This window comes from Stenella coeruleoalba (genome assembly GCF_951394435.1).
Source record: "Stenella coeruleoalba genome assembly, chromosome: 8".
In the NCBI taxonomy this organism is placed as follows: domain Eukaryota; kingdom Metazoa; phylum Chordata; class Mammalia; order Artiodactyla; family Delphinidae; genus Stenella; species Stenella coeruleoalba.
This window is the reverse complement of record NC_137154.1, coordinates 7,575,681-7,593,132: the sequence shown is the minus strand read 5'-3', so window position 1 is coordinate 7,593,132 and position 17,452 is coordinate 7,575,681. Positions and strand designations below refer to the sequence as shown.

At 49.7% G+C, this 17,452-nt stretch overlaps 1 protein-coding gene across 12 annotated transcripts; it reads right to left on the bottom strand.

Annotated features, from left to right (window-relative positions):
* Positions 1-2,139: 2,139 nt before the first annotated feature.
* SF1 (splicing factor 1) lies at positions 2,140-16,619 on the bottom strand. 12 transcript variants are annotated; one of them, XM_079930881.1, is made up of 14 exons: positions 15,876-16,619; positions 14,392-14,520; positions 11,587-11,662; positions 8,407-8,559; positions 8,119-8,208; positions 7,582-7,765; positions 7,379-7,494; positions 7,167-7,274; positions 6,261-6,441; positions 5,728-6,001; positions 5,334-5,393; positions 5,030-5,209; positions 4,083-4,287; positions 2,143-3,649 (listed from the first exon to the last, which is right to left on the bottom strand). In XM_079930881.1, exons 1-14 carry the CDS (start codon positions 16,246-16,248, stop codon positions 3,520-3,522), a joined length of 2,259 nt encoding a protein of 752 aa, XP_079787007.1. In that variant the 5' UTR covers positions 16,249-16,619; the 3' UTR covers positions 2,143-3,519. The 12 variants fall into 12 exon arrangements, with proteins under 12 accessions (XP_079787003.1, XP_079787007.1, XP_079787008.1 ...); XM_079930887.1 differs by having other exon boundaries at positions 2,147-3,649; positions 5,724-6,001; positions 16,218-16,619; XM_079930884.1 differs by having other exon boundaries at positions 2,149-3,649; positions 16,218-16,619.
* Between the last annotated feature and the right edge of the window lie 833 nt (positions 16,620-17,452).

Below are 17,452 nucleotides of genomic sequence, written 5' to 3'. Positions count from 1 at the left end.
CCACAGCAGACCCAGCCCTGGAATTACCACCCTAGTATGGGGGCCAAACCCCAAGTCTTCCAAAGGCCAAGCTCTGCTCTACCCCTACTCCCAAACAGCATCTGTTCTGGTCTTCCATAGTGCGTGCTCCAGAGCAGAGAAAAAAGACCATGAAGAGAACACCAAAACACAGATGCCATGAGAACACAGAAACCTTCCTCTTAAAACGTTTGCATTTTAAGTTTTTTACACCTTGTATTTCAAAAGAATGCCTGGTGGCTCTCAGGTCTCACAGTTCCCACCCTCAGCCTTTCCTCCCGGGCTGTGCCTCTGGGGAGGTTCACCCCACCCTCCACCAAGCACCTGGTCTCTGCGCTTGGCCAGCATCTTGGGCTGCCTGGCCCGTGGTTCCTTGTGGAGGGCCGGGTAGAGCTCAGAAGCTCCTTGGTACAGTTGTCGACAAGGTAGCGCCAGTTCCCCTGTTGTCACCTCATGCCCCAACTGTGGCTGCGTGCTCTGGCCACACAAACCTTTGCACTGACCCCTAATTTTCCTGCCACTATGGACCTGCTCCTAACAGAGCATTCCTAGCTTCTTATCCTGCTCCCCATGTCAACTCAATCCACGCCCCCTCCCTGCTCATCAGCTTAGTGCTCACCCCGCCCCTGCACTCAAGGCACTTGCTGAACTGGGACACATCCTGTTTCTCTTGGGAAACAGATGTACTTTGAACTGGTTTCTCCAACTACCTTTCTTGTGGGCTCTTTTGGTCTTTGTTGCGTCATTGGCACCCACTCAAACTTTCCAGTCTTTTCCAAAGGTGACGCCACCTCAGGAGACCCTCTTTTATTTTGCTTCCCCCAGCCCAGCAGGATGGAAACTTGAAGGCTGAAACTGACCTGTTTCCCCAAGTCCTTCTCCCCTTTCACCCCCATTAGTGTTGCATGCATAGATTTTAAAGAACCCTGAGAACACCTTCCCAACCTGAAATAACTCAAGTTGTTTACATCCGACTAGGTTTCTAATCAGAAATCCTGCCTCCTTCCCGGGACCAATCTTGGGTTCCTCCAGAGCCCTTGGCTGGGTCTCAGTAACACAGCCCTGACGGTGACCTTTCCCAACCGACATTCCTTTCACCAACCTAGCTTTGAGGGGGTGGGGAGACACTGCTGCTGCAGCAAAACAGAAACAGGGTCAAGTAGAGGGCTCTTCTCTACCCTAGGTGTCCAAGGCAGGTGGGAGAGCACTTCTCCCTCCCGTTCCACCACAAAGGCAGGTGCTTGCTGTGGTTCCGAGGGCCAAGCCTTCCTGCTGTCTCTCTTCCATTTCAGGGCCTTGAGCTGCTTGGAGAAAGGCCACTGATGCCTCCTTCAGCCACTTGTTACCCCCCCAAAACCTTAACGAAAGCTGACGGCAGGGAACAGAAAGGGAGTGAGCCCAGGAATGGAGCTGGCCCCAGGGGAGAGAAACGGAGATAGCTGGGCTGTGGTTAAGTCATTTATTGATTTTATTTCTAAAACCCACATAGCGCCACTTTGCCTCTTCCAGAGCTTCAAAGAGCTAATTAACTGCCCCATGAGCCCACCAGGGAAACCAAGCTTGTGGGGGGAAGCAATGAGATGAAGCCGAAGTCAAAGAGAGTTGCCAGGCCCCAGGCCCTGCCCCCATTCTGTCAGCTAAGAACAAAGAGAAAAGATCTCCCTGCTCCCTTTCAGTCAACTGAAGTTTAGGGCTTGCTTAGGAAGACCCAGGGAACAGGTCTGGGTTCTGAGGCTTCATTAACCCCTGCTGGGACTACAGCAAACACAGGCACCCTGGATGGGGCCCAGACACGCAAGGCTCTGCTCCAGATAAAACAGCAGCAGCCAGCCCCAGCCTGAAGTTGGAAAGCAGCCCAGGCCAGCGTTGTGCCGTCCCCGCTGGCCAGGAGCCGTGGGCAACAGAAGCTTGCTGTCCCTCAGCCTCCTGGAAGGAAGGAAAGCTAGTGGGAAAGGGCAGGCCCCAGCGCAGCTCTCCCCAAGGGAACTGTAGCAAAGCAGCAGCAGCTGAACAAGACCCTCACTGCCCCATGTTATGTCCTGAGATGTACTTTTCTGGTGCCACCATGGGCCCTATCTACCACCCCAGACACCAAAGACCAAAACAGCCTGAGACCCTCTGTGAAGTGCTTACAAAGCACAAGGTGAGTCCCCTTCTCCTGCCCCACCTCTCCCCGAAGCCTGCAGTGTGGCAGGCTGCGAGTCACCAGCAGTGTGGCAGGCTGCGAGTCACCAGCAGAGAGAGAAAAAGCCACTTGACGGCTTTAACTTTAGCAGCTCTGAGCCTGACAGGCAGGATTAGTTGGCTTGACCTTTAGTGCCGATGCCTCCCTAGGCCCAGGACCCCACAGTCAGGTGGCAGCTTCCAAGTACAAATCACAACTGGAGCTCATCGCATGGGGAGGTCCAAGCCCCAGGGAAAGGCCTTCGAAAAGAGAGACCAGGGAGGGGGTCACCAGGTTCTCAGCCATTAACTACTAAGGCAGAGGGAGGAGGTGGGGCCGCCCACACACCAGCTTCCCTCAGCGAAACTACACAGGGAGGTAGATGGGGGCTTCCTTAATGAAGGTCCCAGAGGCTCTCCAGGAAGAAAAGGACAAGTACGGCCAGGAGCTGAACGCAGGTAAGGTAACTGGTGCTGGTGCTGATGGTGGCAGAGGGGATTTAAAAGAAAAGGAAATAAACAGACCCAGAAAACCACACTGCTCTTTTATTCAATGGAACATCCCCCTTTAACGCAGTGTTGAATCATACACCAAAAAAAAAAAAAAAAAAAAAAAAAAAAAAAAAAAAAAAAGCCCAGAGAAATTTCTGCAGATAAACCAGTGAAGAGAACGCGCATTATACATTATTATCAACATAATCACACCATTAAGAGGAAGGAGGAAAAAAAAGAAGCAGAATGGAAAACAAAGGGCTCAAACCCCTAGACACTGCAAAACACTGACATTTGGGACTAAAATAAATTTGAAAAGGAAACCTTCCAGGAAAGAGAGGAACAAATGGAATCTGAGGCAGCTCAGGTGCTCAGGGGCGTGGAAAGGGCGCTCCTGGCTGGCAGACAAGCCCACGGCAGCATAGGTGGCCCCGACTGCTGGCAGGGATGCCAGGACGGAAATGGACCCTGGACCTGGGGGTCAACCCGCTAGTCTACAAAGGTGACAGAGACAAAACCCCACGCTTAAAATTAGGGGAAAAAAAAATCTCAGGGCGACTATGGCACCTTGAAAATCTTAGAACCAAAGGAACCCCCCACTAGCCTGACATTGGTGGCCAAAAGCCTTTGCCTAAGAACCATTTGTTCCTCTCTCCTTAGAAAGAGAAGAACGAGGAATGAAAAAGGGAAAGGAATCTAATTGCAGCAGAAGACCGGGGAGAGCATCTCCTTGGACGGAGTCTGAAGAAAGGAAAAGATAAGGAAATAACAAAGGAAAAAGAAAAAATTAATAAAAAATTTCACAATATGGAGCCAGCGTGTTCCGATTCCGTCCATAAAAATAACTCAGGCTGCTTTGCCGAACCATCCTGTCCACCAGGGGCGCTGCTGAGGCTGTCTGCCTGGAAGGGTCACCAATGGGCGCGGAAAGTCCTCACTCTCATGGCTCGGGCCATCGCCGCCGCGGGGAGGGATCCTGGCGGCCCGGTTTGGGGAGAGGCAAAGGGATTTGGGTGAGGAGAGAAAGAAGACAAAGAAGACACTCGATGCTACGGGGCGCCAGGAGAGCCCAAGCTGGCGCCCCTACTACCACCTGCCCGTTCCTAAGCGAGGCCTCAGTCGCTTGGCCCAGCCCGGTGCGTGCACACACACACATGCGTGCACACAATCACATGCGTGCGTCCCAATGTCTGGCTCCATATGGTGAGGTTCGGCGTGTGTTTAAACGAGACCAATTCTCTCTATATATAATATATATTTTCTTAAAAAACCGAGTCTAGTTCTGTGGTGGAGGCGGTGGGGGAGCTGGAGGCATCCCGAAGGGTGGCATGCCCGCCACCCCCATGCCCATCATGGTGACAAAGTTAGAAGGGTCCATGGGAGGCGGAGGAGGAGGGGGCGGGGCATACATCATGCCGGCGGAACCAGGCGGCGGAGGCGGCGGAGGGGGAGGGGCCCCGGGCGGCAGAGGCGGCTGGACCCCTGGGGGCAGGGGCACCATAGTGGGGTTGCCTTGCATCTGAGGGGCTCCTGGAGAAGCTGCGGCAGCCGCCTGCTGCTGTTGCCATGGCGGGATGGACCCTGTGCCAGCGCTCGTGGTGGTAGTCGTCGTATCTGGGGTGGTAAAGAAGCCCAAGGTCACACGCGCGGGGGCACACCGCGGCTCTCTGCGGCTGCTGCCTTGGGATGGGGGGGCGAGGGACGCCTGCTCCTGGCTTGGCATGCGGTACGGTGGTGGGGGGCGGGCGGGCAGGGCTGTCCTGGCGATGGGGGTGGAGGGGTGGGCAGGACTACCCTGGGGTCAGCCTCAAGGTCTCTAGGCTTAACAGAGTAAGCCCTTTGTCACCAATGCCCCTGGAAGGGCTGAGGGGAAGGTACCAGACACAAGAACCGGCTCTGACATCCCTCCGCCCATCCGCCGCCACCACCGAACGGCACATTCAACCTCAAGGCCACAGCTACTCTCCCCGCTGCCCCCGATCCCATCCCCGCAGTCTCTCAGGCCCCAATCACATCCCTCTGCAGAGCAGGCATGCACCACCCCAACCCGGGCCTAACGCGTAGGCTTGGGCCAGCCAGCAGCTCACCCAGCAGAGCCTGGACTTCTGGCACCCTACCTATGATGGCGGCTCCCCTCCAGGCCCCCCCAAACCTCTCCCCAGACACAACCACACCAAACGTCAGCTCTCCTCCCCGAGGCCCCCGGGGGCCACAAGGCCCTTCTGTTTACCCTGCAGCAGAGACCAGAGTCTCACCCCAAGGTGTCTGCCTGCCTGTCTGCCAGGGTCTCTCATTCCTCTCAGCCCCCTCCCCCGCAATCCCACCCACCCCCACAAGCCCAAAATATTCCACTCACTTTGCTGCCATGGCAAAGGGGTACTGGAAGCCATACTGCTGCTGGGCGGAGGGGGCGGTGGAGGCTGCTGCTGCTGCTGCTGCCATGGGGGAAGAGGACCAGAGGGAGGGGGTGGAGGCTGCCCACTGGGAGGCGGCGGCGGCGGCGGCATCATGCCCATAGGTGGTGGCGGCATCATACCTGCAGCCAGGTGGAGACAAGGGTGAGGCCTCAGTGGAAGAGAGGGATTTGCAACAGAGCCCCCACTCACTCCCAGGCCTGGGAGGCGACACCCCAAAGTGAGCAAACGGCCAGGTTCCATTACCTTTTCCTTGATGCAGGCGATAGACCCCAGAGCCCACAGGCGTACTTCCCAGGTACTGATCTTGATGGAAGGAAAGAGCAGGAACTTAGCAGGACATTGGAACTGGCCAGGGAGGATGCCGCCCCACCAGCAGCTTAGCCGCACAGCTTGCAATCACTACCCGCACAAGAGCAGTTCTGGGACTCCGCCTCTAAGCAGCAGGCTTGTGCCTACCCCACACAGAAGTCCCTCCCTGAACCAGGACGGAACCTTCTTCCTGGCCTGGAGCCCAAGCCTTGGCAAGAGACTCAGTACCAATACCCGACGGCTCTGAGACCTGCTTCCAGTGTGCAGTGACGATACAAACCCTTGCTTATCCCAAAGCCCCAAGGTTTCTGGTCTGACACTTACTTACCCATTGGAGGAGGGCCATGGTGCCCAGGTGGGTGGGGGCCCTGGTTCATCGGTGGTGGCGGCGGCTGCATCCAAGGAGGAGGGGGTCCATTCGGGTTGTGCTGCATGGGATGTCCACCGTGCCCGCCCGTCAGGCTGGGTAACGGGTGTGGGAAGCTGTGCGGGCCACCTCCGGGCCCACCAGGGCCACCTCCGTGCATGCCATGGTAGGGCCGACTCTCTGACGGGCCAGAATTCATCCAGGGTGGGCGGCTCTGGGTAGTGGACATGAGAGACTACGTGAGAGCATTTCCCGCCAGCGTCCCTGCCTGCTCCCCCTGGTGGCAACACTGTTCTTTCGGCTATGCCACAGGACCAGGACACAAGGACAAGATCTTCCCCAAACTGAGAGGTCCCCAAACATTCCTGACGTCCCGAAAGAACAATGTTGCCGCCCATGTCCACCTGTTCTACCCAAAGCACCTGGCCACGTTCCCCCAGTCTCTTCAGAAGACAAGGGGGGCCAGGCTGTAAGAACCAGCCCTTGAAGCTCACCGGTGGAGGTGGATTGCTGGCGGGAGCAGCGGGCCGAGGTGCACTGGCCAGGGGTGTGGTGGCAGGCCCAGAGGTGGAGCCCACAGATGCGGGCACAGGTGCCTCCCCCAGTTCGGCCATGAGGGACAAGTATTCTTTATCCATCCGCGCTTTATCCTGAGCTGACTGGGGGTCACCAGGCCTGAAGGTGGGGTGGGGGACACAAAAACAGAAAAGGAAAAAACCCTCCTTAAGATAGAAACCTTTACTCTGAGAAATTTACACAGAGAAAGTTCTGAGGAATTCAGTCACCCTTTCTAACCCCTTCCTCAAAATAGTCTCATCAGCTTTTCAGTTCCATGCCCAGCTCTGCCACTGGGATTACATGTACCTCTGCCACAGCAGAGACCCTTAGGGCAAGCACAGAGGAGAGAGGAAGCACCAGACCAGAGCCAACCACGCCAGCCAGGAAAGCACAGGTTTTTCTACAATAGCAAGTTTCATCAATTTCTACATTCCAGGTCTGAGGGAAGGAACATCTATGCCAAGACCGGAGCAACTGCCAGAACTTCCTTAACAAAGCTTTTTATATTTGCCACCCAAAGTAGAAAAACATTGCTATCAAATGCTGGTTCGCAACTGGTCGGAACTGCACAGGATTGCTGTCTTCTTATACCCACCTTAAGCAACAAATGGCAGTTAACATTAAGCCACTGTGAAAACACCTATACCCAGAAGGAAAGTTTTCCAGTTTCCCTGGGCTCAAGATAAGCAATAAAATAGGGATGTTTTGCATCAGCTGTTTCTAATCATTCTGGGTTTTCGATCACACCATTACAGACCACATTCACAGAAAGAAAGCTTCTCTTGAGTCTGCAGGTTAACAGGAACTGTCTTGTATATCACGGGCTACCAGGAAACCCTCACCTTTGGAATTTGCAATCGGAAGCAATGTGGCCAGCCCCTCCACACTTGGTACACACTGTGGTATTGGTAATGCTGCGGGTCTCCGAGCTCTGCCAGGGTCTTAAGATCCTGTTGACAGAAAAAAGTCACCTGAAGGGCTATGGCCAATCACCCTTCTTCCATAGGTTCTTCAGGTCTCTGTGCACTCCCCTCTAAACTAATCACATACACACCTGTTATCATCTTCCCGAAGGGTCCCATTCAAACGAGCCAACTCTCGAAGCTGCATCTTCCGTAGATCGTTCTGGTCCTCAGGAGTCTCGATACCCTGCTTCAGAATGTTTCTTATCTGGTGGAGATGCAACGGGCACAGTTATGTAAGTCCTGGGACACCACCTAGAATTCTGGCTAGAGGCTTCCTTTCTGGCTCCCTCACCTGTTCTACTGCTTTCTTCACATTCTCCATGGTATTGGCAGTAACCAGGGCATGAAGCGGCTCATCTTCTCCTGGCAGCATCTGGCCATCTTTGCGCCCGACTTTCCCTTCTTTCACAGAGCCTTTCCCCCGGATCATGATCTTGGCATTACACTCCTTCTCTATGTTCTTCAAGGTGTTCCCTCTGTCAAAGGCAGAAAAGACCATTGTCATACCTGACACACAAATTCACAGGCCAGAGTGGCTCGCTGGGCACTGGAAGGAAACCATGAGTGCAGAGAATGGGATTTTCCCACCAAGAGCTCCATGATCTCTAAGTTAAGGTCACAGACACAGCAATCCTCAAGATCTGACTTCCCTGCGGTGAAATGGGGAAGTTAAAATAGATTTTCTCACAAAAAGGCATGCACTCAGCCAAAGTGAACATCCTACCAAAAACAGGAAGATAAGCCACCAGTGGCACCCAAACAGGCACAAGACAGACACATCTCCCAGGTCCTTAGGAATTCTATATTCCACAGGATAGTAGTTACTCACCTGGGCCCAATCAGCAGCCCCACAAAGTTGATTTCTGGATACTCATCTTGTGGAATCATTACTTTATCGCTCACACGTGTTGCTGGAGGTCTAAGAAAGAAAAGACTCATAGACTCTGCACACTTCCAAGATGACACAAATCGACAGCTCTTCTAGAACTAACCCGACACCACTTGTTAATTACAGGTGACTGGGGGTAAGGAATAAGAGATTAGTACCGAAATTGCTCTACCAGACCACACCTAATCCGCAGGTGTCCTTGTCCCAGATCACCTGGCCCCCACTTACTTGTAATCTGCAGGTGGCTTGAAATCAGGGTTGAGGGCAACCATTTCCGTGATGAGGTTATGCCGCTCCTCTTCAAGCTTTTTGCGGGTGCGGAACTCGCGAGTGTTAAGCCGCTTCCCCTCGCTATTGTAGATGGGCTCAGGGGAAGGGGACCTGTGGGAAACAGACCACCATCACTGTTCTGCCTTCACTTTTCTCTCATTCCCACACGGGCTAAAATAAGTCTTCCCCAGCCCCTCTGCCTCTCAGACCCTAACTCAACACTCTTCGGAGGAACCGACCATAACGTGTGCTATTCACGATCGTGTGGAATGAGGAGGTGGAAGCTGGCTTAGCATTAAGGGGACTGGGGTGTGTGTGAGAAAGAAAAAAGTAGTTTTGCTTCTAAAAGTAAGAGGGAAAAAAAGTCTGTCCTTCTGGGGGAAAATCTCTAGATTGTAAATGGCAAGGACAGTATCATCCTCTGGAGTCTTCTTGCCAGATATGAATTTGCTTTCATTTGAAAAAAAAATAACATTACAACTTTATGAACCACGGAAACCCCAAGTTTAGGTAAAACGTTAACTCTTGCAGAGCTCATGTCCTATCAGGAAGAGAGTCTACACCCCTACCACATAGTAAGTCTGAGCTCTTTAACCCAATGCAACTGGGACTCAAGGCTACTGCAGCTACTTGGCCCCCACAATGGAGAGAGATGGTTCAAGGCTTCGTCTCTGCTTTTCCTTCAATGGCCTGGCTGGCTGTGTCCAAGGCCCAGGAGGTCAACCTGTTTTCTGGCTGTTCGAGGTTGGGGAGTCTGGGTAGAGAAAACGGTTAAATTGCTAAAGCAGCTTCTGTGAGAGGCTGCAAATGCAGATTTGGTCAAGTACTTGTCTAGGGTCTGAACCTGCAAACAGCAAGGGGAAAACCTATGATTCTCCACCAGAGTTTACAAGTCCAGAAAGCAGATTTTCTCTCTCTCTTTTTTTAAGGAGTAAAATGCTGTTGCTACAAGTAAAAAATAGTAATGATAAAATGGTCAGTTTACCACAGCTGGATTTTGCGGTAATTAAAAAAAAAAAAGAAAAGTTACACTCCTAGAATTCTGAGTTAAGATTACAAAAAGGACCATAGCTTGATATTCTGAATGAAAATTTAGTAGCAGCTGCAAGAAGGGAAGAGACCATGTGGATCAGGTTATTTTAAAAACATCCTGAAAGTAGTCAAAGACTCCTATACCCTTGATTTAGTTGAGAGAACCTTGCCTAGTTGGAGAGCAAGGACTGAACTCGGCTGCTCCCACTGTCTTCAGCCTAAAGGGAACCATGTCATACCACGTTACACACACGATGGAATAAAAGGTCAGGTTTGTTCATGGCTAATGACGGCTAAATGACACCTCCGTTTCTAGCATTTGTATAAACTGTTAGCACAATCCAATAATAGTGAACAAAAACAAACATACCCCAGCTTATTAGACTATCATCTTACACATTTAAGTCTATAAGAGATTTTAAAGCATTTTTAACTGTGCAACTTGAGCAAAATCAAAATGGCATAAAGTGGCTTCATACTGAGAATACACCTTCTTAAGAAATAATCTTAGTAAGAAACTCATATCATTTCCCTCCAACCTGGGTTCTTTCAAAGCAAAACCATAAGGCATTAATTAAGGCCTCTTTCAAACTGAATACAAGGGAGAAAAAAAAACTCTGCTCTGTTTTTATTTCTAACATGTTTGACGTTTCTAATTCCCACCTCATTCATAGCTGTCTAGATTAAGCATTTCTGGCTAATCACCAGTTTTACCAGCACCAAATTGGTCATTTAAAAGCCCCGCAACAGTGAACCTCTTTCCAAATTGTGGAAGTGAAAGGCAAAAGCCAATATTCTAGAGGTCAGATTGGCCCAACTTCTTCGCTTTGAATAGGCATTGTATTATAGAACATCTAGTTTCTAATCCAAATTCTCCAGGAAGCAAAGGTTTGTTAAAAATTCAACTTTTTGAGGAATTGCCTGGTAACCTGTAGACATGTTATTAAAGGGAAAAAGGCCAAAAAGGCACTAACAGTTGTGGTCTACAACCTATAATTCAAATCTTAAAAAAAAAAAGTCAAAATATAAAACATAATACAACCCTCCAACCAAAATCTACTGGTGAAAAAATAATAAATTTAATTAAATAAAATTAAAAGCGTCAATATGGAGAAATAAGTTAATTTGTTTCCTGACAAAGGGCAGCAGAAAGATGCTTAAGTGAGTGGCTTCTAAAACCATTACATCATCTTCCTGATTTAACAAGTTGTTAAAATGGGTAACAAAACCCAAAACACTACTTTTTTAAAGCAAAGTGTTTTGAACTATGCTGCATGCACTAAGAGAAACTTCACTGACAGGGAGGCATACTGCCCTTCTATTAAATGGACCAGATTTTAGCTGCTCAAATATTAACCTGCCAATAAAATTCCTGTTTAAAAAGTTCATTTCCCTCAGACTTTTTACTTTTCAGAGGTGAGAGAAATCATAAACTGAAATGACAAGACCACAGCTGTTTGAAGACCACACTCCCTTAAAAAAAAAAAAAGTAATTTAGGGTTGGTTGCTTGCCTTCCCAAAACAGGTGAGAATATTCTGGCCCCTCACAACACCCCCAGGCAATGGCCAAGGCTGAAAATTAACTGGCAGTGAAGGAAGTTGGTTAGAATCTTGTCTACTTTAAAACCATGTCAAAACCATGAGCAAGAGACTGCAGCAATGAGCTAACCAGAATGAATTTCTGGCCTTCTCAGATTCAGTGATGTTCAAAAATATTCTTATTCCCTACATTGTGTAGTACCTGTGAGGAAAACTTTACACGTGGGCTGTCAGCCAAAGCAGGTACTGAAACAGCTGGTTAACGGGCCACCTCACTGTCCCTACCGGTGGGCAAATCAGGTTAAAAATCTACAGGCTTACCAAATGAAAACCGGTTGTCCGTTTTCCTGTAACTTTCGATTCTGCTAGTAATTAAATTTCATTCCGATTTTCTAACTGATGACTGACCATATATACTGCTAATTTACACTCTAGTTCCCAGAATGGTCACAGTACCAGTCTTCTTACTAGGATTTTATTGAACTGACACAACATGTTGCCACCAGTAAAACGTATTGAGAAAAAGGTAAAAGCGTTACTGTCAGCTGGTTAAAACTGTTTCCCAACCTGTCCTCAGGGTTAGGGGGGATGCCCAGGTCTCCTGTGCGCAGTTTACGAGTCAGGTCTTCTATCTGCAGTTGCACTGGAAGAAACCAGGTTAGGAAAGAAAAAAAAAGGATGGAAAAAAGACAATGTTACCAAAAAACATCTCAAATCTCAACAACAAGCATGAAGAACTCGGAGACTTTGAAAGGGACGACTGATCAGTGAACACATTGAGGCAAAAACCCCAACCACCTATTGGCAGGAGTCCATTTACATCTATAAGTATCTTTCACTTCAAAATGGTTATCACTTAAGGAAGCAAACAATTTGTTGGAAGAGGGGTTAGCAGTATAGACTGTTCGCTAAGGCTAACATCAAAGCAATTATTAGGAGGTGTCTCACCTCTCCGTCCCCACCAAGGCTTGCTATACAATTGGTACCCGGAACTAAACCACGTTATCGCCAGTATCCTGTTCCCACCAAATTACATTCTTGAGTGCAAGACTCTTAGAGTTTATTTTTCCTTCATTAAATATTAAACATAACCCAAAATGAGACTCAATTAACATGGGACAAGGAAAAACACCAGTTAAGCAGAGATCATTTTCATTGATACCAGGCTTAAAATTCCTTAAATAAGACATTTAATAACCAATTCAACAATCTCATATAAGTTTGTACATAACTCTTTGTGTAAAACCAGATCCAAAGGATCTTCCAATACCTGTTGTTTCTTATTCAAATTTTATGACAATCCATATACCTTAATAAACCAGTAACCGTTAAGATGCAAGAAGTCTGTTTTTAGACTTGCTCCTTATGCAGGGAGTAAAAGTAGGGGTGCAGAGGATGAAAAGTGTGGGTCAAGGACAGTATGTGTGGCCCTCAGACCTTGACAAATGAGGCTGTATGTGAAAAAGAGAGATGAGGGTTTCACAAAAGTTCAGTGATTCCAGGGAAATATTACCCGGATGATTTCTCAAGATAATGGCACTGCATAGCCAAACCACTTTCTTCGGCATGCTGAAGACCACCTGTTTCTTACCTTTGTAGCATCTGAGTGTTGTAAACAGATACTTCTAAATAAGGGCAAGTTTTACTGGGTTGGGTTAAAGTTGAGTTTGCTCCAAGAATTAATGCATGTCTAACCCCAGACACCCTTCTAATTTTAAATACATCCTACAGGGATATATCACACAGCCACTCAAACTCTGAAGAAATGAAAATCCACATTAATATCAAGAGAAGATATTGGGGGCATTCTGTACAAGGCAGTATGTACCATGAAAGACAGAAATGCAATAAGACACACATGGGCCCCTAAGCTCTTTTATGCCAGAAATGTTCTGACTTGGCAGTCAAGTATTAGCTCAACAGCTCAAGGTGAAAGTCACCTTCATGGAGATAGGCAGTCATCTTAACTGGACTGTAGGGGTGTGGGATCTGATCTGAGGAAATTGTTGGCACTTAAATCAAAAGGCTGCTATCTTCCTTGGAGCAGAGACCTACAGTAACCTAGGCTCTCATTCTCTCTACTTTGATTATAGCTATAAACAGCCCTTAGGGCCCAGAGCATTAACTCCCTCCAAGGGAAGAGAGCGGGAGATGTAAAGAATGAGTTTGTTTTTCCCATTTTCTACATCTGCTTGTGTCCTTGGGATATCACTCCACTAGGAACATTTTCATAAGGTTATCAAGACCCAGACCAGTCAAATATGAGACATAAAGGGATGGGTGGGAGTAGGTTGAACAGTGGGGAGAGAATTATTAGTATTGTAAAAAAGAGACAGACAATTCCAACACCTCAAAATTCTCAGCAATCTAGAAACACAAGAGATTAAGATCCTCAAGAACAACGGCCTTGAAGTTTTTTTTATTCGTGAAGGCCACAACCTCACGGGTCTAGGAGGCGTCTGCCCTAATTTACTCCAAAGGGGATGTTTACTTGGTTAGTAAGAAATGTTTATCAAGTGAACTTTTTTGAGACACCTGCACAGGTACATAAATAAAGGTAAAACTTGCATTAATAACCTTGTATTTAAAAAAAAGGTAATTTTGAGGTTAATTTCATTTCTACTGTGGACATTCTTACTTCTCAAAATTTCTCAACAGTTAAGATATTTTATCCTAACCACCTCATTATTCCATATCCAAGCAGTATCCCTTTCCCTGCAGAGTTCTTTAGTAGTAAACCCAAGAGCCCTCATTTCAAGACAGCTCTCCACAAAAGACCAAACCAGAAAAGATGCTAAAGGAAAGGTTAAATTCAACAAAATGGTAAAAAAGGGGTGCACTGTAAACACACTTTCAGAACCACTTTTTGATTAAACTGAGCTTTTTTTTTCCCTTTTAGGAAGTACCTATAAAAAAATAAAAGACCACATTTTAGGGAAGGGAGGAATATGAAATTATGGTGAAAGCCCATGCTGTGAAAAAGGTACTTGGTTTACAATACCTGCAGTGTTCTCCAGTGGGGCCGTGTCCAGAGAGGCATAAAACACTCACCTCATCAACTGGCAATGAACAGCAGCTGAAAAGGGTGGGGTGGGGTGCTGGACTGGGGACTATTCTCACTCCTAAGTGGGCCCCTCTACCCTCCTGGCACTCATGGAGAACACTGCTGTTACCAACAGACCAAAACAAGGAGCTACAAATGCAGGACTCACAGAGCAAAAACTGATATAGATTATACCAAAGTCGCAAGTACACCTGACCATACCTCCTCTCAAAAGAGAAAACTTTAAAGTCCCAAACTTTCAACAGATAAAATGTTGCTCAGAATAGTAACAATCCGAAAACGCATTTGGGTGCAGAACGTGTATTTACCTATATAAGCTCTTTCTTGTTCCCGAGTAAGTCCAGGGGGGATAACTGTAGGCATTCCTGGAATCACCGTCTTCTGTTCCATTGTGTCTTGGTTCCAGCGGCTCCTCTTCCGCTTCTTACTGGGAAAGTCTAAAAGAAATAAAGTTCATCAGATGCAAATATAAACTAGCAGAGAAAGTGCCAACAGAAGTTTAGGATGCTTATGATTATTACACACAACCTCAGCAGACTGTGAAACTGAGAGCTTGACCTAAAATGGAAATGGCAAAGAATGGAAGACAAACCTGAGAAGTCAAGAGACATGGCCACTAGAAGGGGACCTGGACCTGGGTCTGAAAAGTTAACATTTCACATTTATAATTTTTGCCCACAGAAATTCTGTGAAGTACGTAAACAAGGTAACAAATCTCAATGCATAAAGTTTCAAGTAGTAAAATAAAATATTGAGAAGATAATATACTACGTGGTTGTCCATAAACACCTTAACAGCCCCAGAGAAAATAAGAGTAGACTAAACACTCAGACAAGCCTGTAAAGCAATATTGGGACCTGCTGGCTCCTCCCACCTCCCCATCAGCCACCTGTCTAAGGGGGCCAAAACACAACTAAACCTATAGTTACTAACTGAAAAAACTGGATTCTTCCACAAGATCACTTTTTTCTCAGAAATTTCTCAGAAATCAGCATTCAATTTTCCCGGCCAGTTGGACATTTAGTGTCTAAAAGATGCATCAAAAGTTCAACAAAGAACAAGCTATACAGAAACAGCCAAATCCTCCTTCTCCAGTACACAGGCAGAAACTCCCTAGCATTCAGTACACAAAAGTGTTCTTCTCAGGGGCCAGACCTAGGGGGAACGCCTCAAGAGGAGAAGGCATGTCACATTTCTTAGGTAGACAAAGGGAGATTAGAAAACGTACAGAATTTCCTCCCCCAAAAACAGCCACAAAAAAATCAGACCCAACCATCCTCTGAAGACTTTCAACCTCTTTGGTTCTCTGTAGTGAAAACCCTGCCTTACTGTAGCAGTCGAAGAGCTACTCTGGGTACTTTTCTCCCTTTAGGACTCTTCTACAACCAGGAAAAGGACGCTCCACGTCATCAACTGACCCTTTCACACCCTCCAGACTTGCACACCCAACACCCCATTCACTCACTCGACCCCCTCCACACCTCTCCCCTACACCAGAATGGAGAGCAACAGAGAGTCCCCCCCCCCACCTAGGCTTTCAGGCTGGCCGCGAAGCCCGGCCGCCACACTGCGCCTGCGCGCAACAAACTTCCTCCCGCCAGGCCCCCACCCCTAACGCGCGTGCGCACTCGAGGCCCGAGAACTCGGCCGCGCGCCCCGTGGCGCCTCCGCCCGGGTCTCCCCGTGCGCGCGCGCCCCAGCCGCGTGCAGCCGCCGTCGCCGCCGCCGCGCGCCCCTCAGCCGGCCGGGCCCATCCGCGCAGCGCCTGTCGCGCTCTCTCGGCCCGACTCACCTCCTCCGCCACCGGCCGGGCCCGGCTGCTGGTCCTGACGCGGCGGCTGGGGTGGCGGCTGCGGTGGCGACACGCGCTGGTAGAGCGGCGGCGGAGGGGGCGGCTGCGGCGACGGGTACGAGGAGCCCGGGGAGGGCGGCGGCGGCTGCTGGGGAGGCGGGGGGGGCGGCGGCGGGGGCGGCGGCGGCAGCGCCGCGAAGGGGAAGGCCGCGGTCAGGGCCCCCACCGAGCCCACGGGCGGGGGCGGCGGCGGCCCGGACACCAGCAGCCCCGTCCCAGGCCCGGGGGCAGGCGGTGGCCCCGGCTCGAAGCCCCCTTTGGGGCCAGGGAGGCCCAGCTTACCCAGCGGCGTGGCGTTCGCTCCGGTCGCCATGGCGCCCCCCAGGGACCGGCACCGGCGGCTCCTCTTCGGCGGCGGTTTCTCCTTCGCGAATCTTCTGGGGGGAGGGGACCTGACTGTGCTGCCGCGGAGCGCGCGGAGCCCGTCCTCTCACGCGGCGGGCGGCGGCGACGGCGCGAGACGCACAAAGAGGGAGGAGAGAGGGCGCCGCGGGGGCGGGTCGGGGGCGACGGGGCCGGAGCCTGGATTGGGCCGGGGCGAGGCAAGGGGTCGAAATCGGCGGCCTCCGATTGGCGGAGCCTTAGCCCTTCTCGATGCGCGCTGGGATTGGCCGGACCGTTAGGCCAGGCGAGGAAATGGCGGCTGAGCCTGGAGAGCTGGGAGGTGTCGCAGCGCGCACTTCATTTGTTACTGCGCGAACTGAGCTCGGAGTCCAGAAGGGAGGGGATAGGGTGGGGCAAACTCTGTGACGTTTGGGGCCAAGAGCTCTCCCATTGGCTGGAGTTGATGGAGTCAATCAAACTCGGTTGCGTCGTAGTGTCATGGGATTGGCTGTCGCTGGTTCGATTCTTTAGTCTACTCCCTTCCCCCGGGGAGTAGTTTCGCTGGGTTTAAGCGCGAGGTCGCAGCGCAGAAGTCCGGGCGAAGGAGATTTAGGGTCGCGGGGAACGGAGCAGCAGTGCGCATGCGTAGTTGGCGCAAAACCCGCCCCCAGCACCTGGCTTCAGCTTCGGTCCTCGGGTCCGACGCGGAAGCTCTTGGTGACGTCAGTCCTCGATTCCGTTGGTAACCCGGAACCGAGGGACGGGGGAGGGGCTGGCGCGGGCGGGTAAACCAGATTCGTTGACAACTCAGGTAAAAGGGGACTTCCTGCTTTTGAAAAAAATTAAAGTGGAAAAAACAAAAGCTATGAAATAGTCTTGTTGACGGATTAAGAATGATATCTGAGCCGATGGAGGTACATATATCTTACGTGGAAAGCAATATGAAGTTGTCAATTCCAAAATTAGTTTACATATATAGTGCATTTTGATTAGAATCCCAACGAGGTTGGGGCTGATTAAATCATCTTTAAGTCATATAAAATAACTGAAAATAGTGGGGAAACTTGTAAACGAGATTGAGGCTTAGCTTTCCTTTCCAGATAATACACAGTATAAAAGACAGTAATGAAACAATGTGTTATTGTTGTAGGAAAAACAGATTAGTGCAACAGAATAGAGTCTGGAAATTGATT

Excerpts from the sequence above, each read along its gene's own strand:
- SF1 (XM_079930877.1), bottom strand. The coding sequence starts at position 16,248 with ATGGCGACCGGAGCGAACGCCACGCCGCTGGGTAAGCTGGGCCTCCCT. Across the intron at positions 7,495-7,581 it reads TGAAGAAAGCAGTAGAACAG|ATAAGAAACATTCTGAAGCA; the intron begins GTGAGGGAGCCA and ends CATCTCCACCAG. Across the intron at positions 6,442-7,166 it reads TCCGATTGCAAATTCCAAAG|GCCTGGTGACCCCCAGTCAG; the intron begins GTGAGGGTTTCC and ends CCCCACCTTCAG.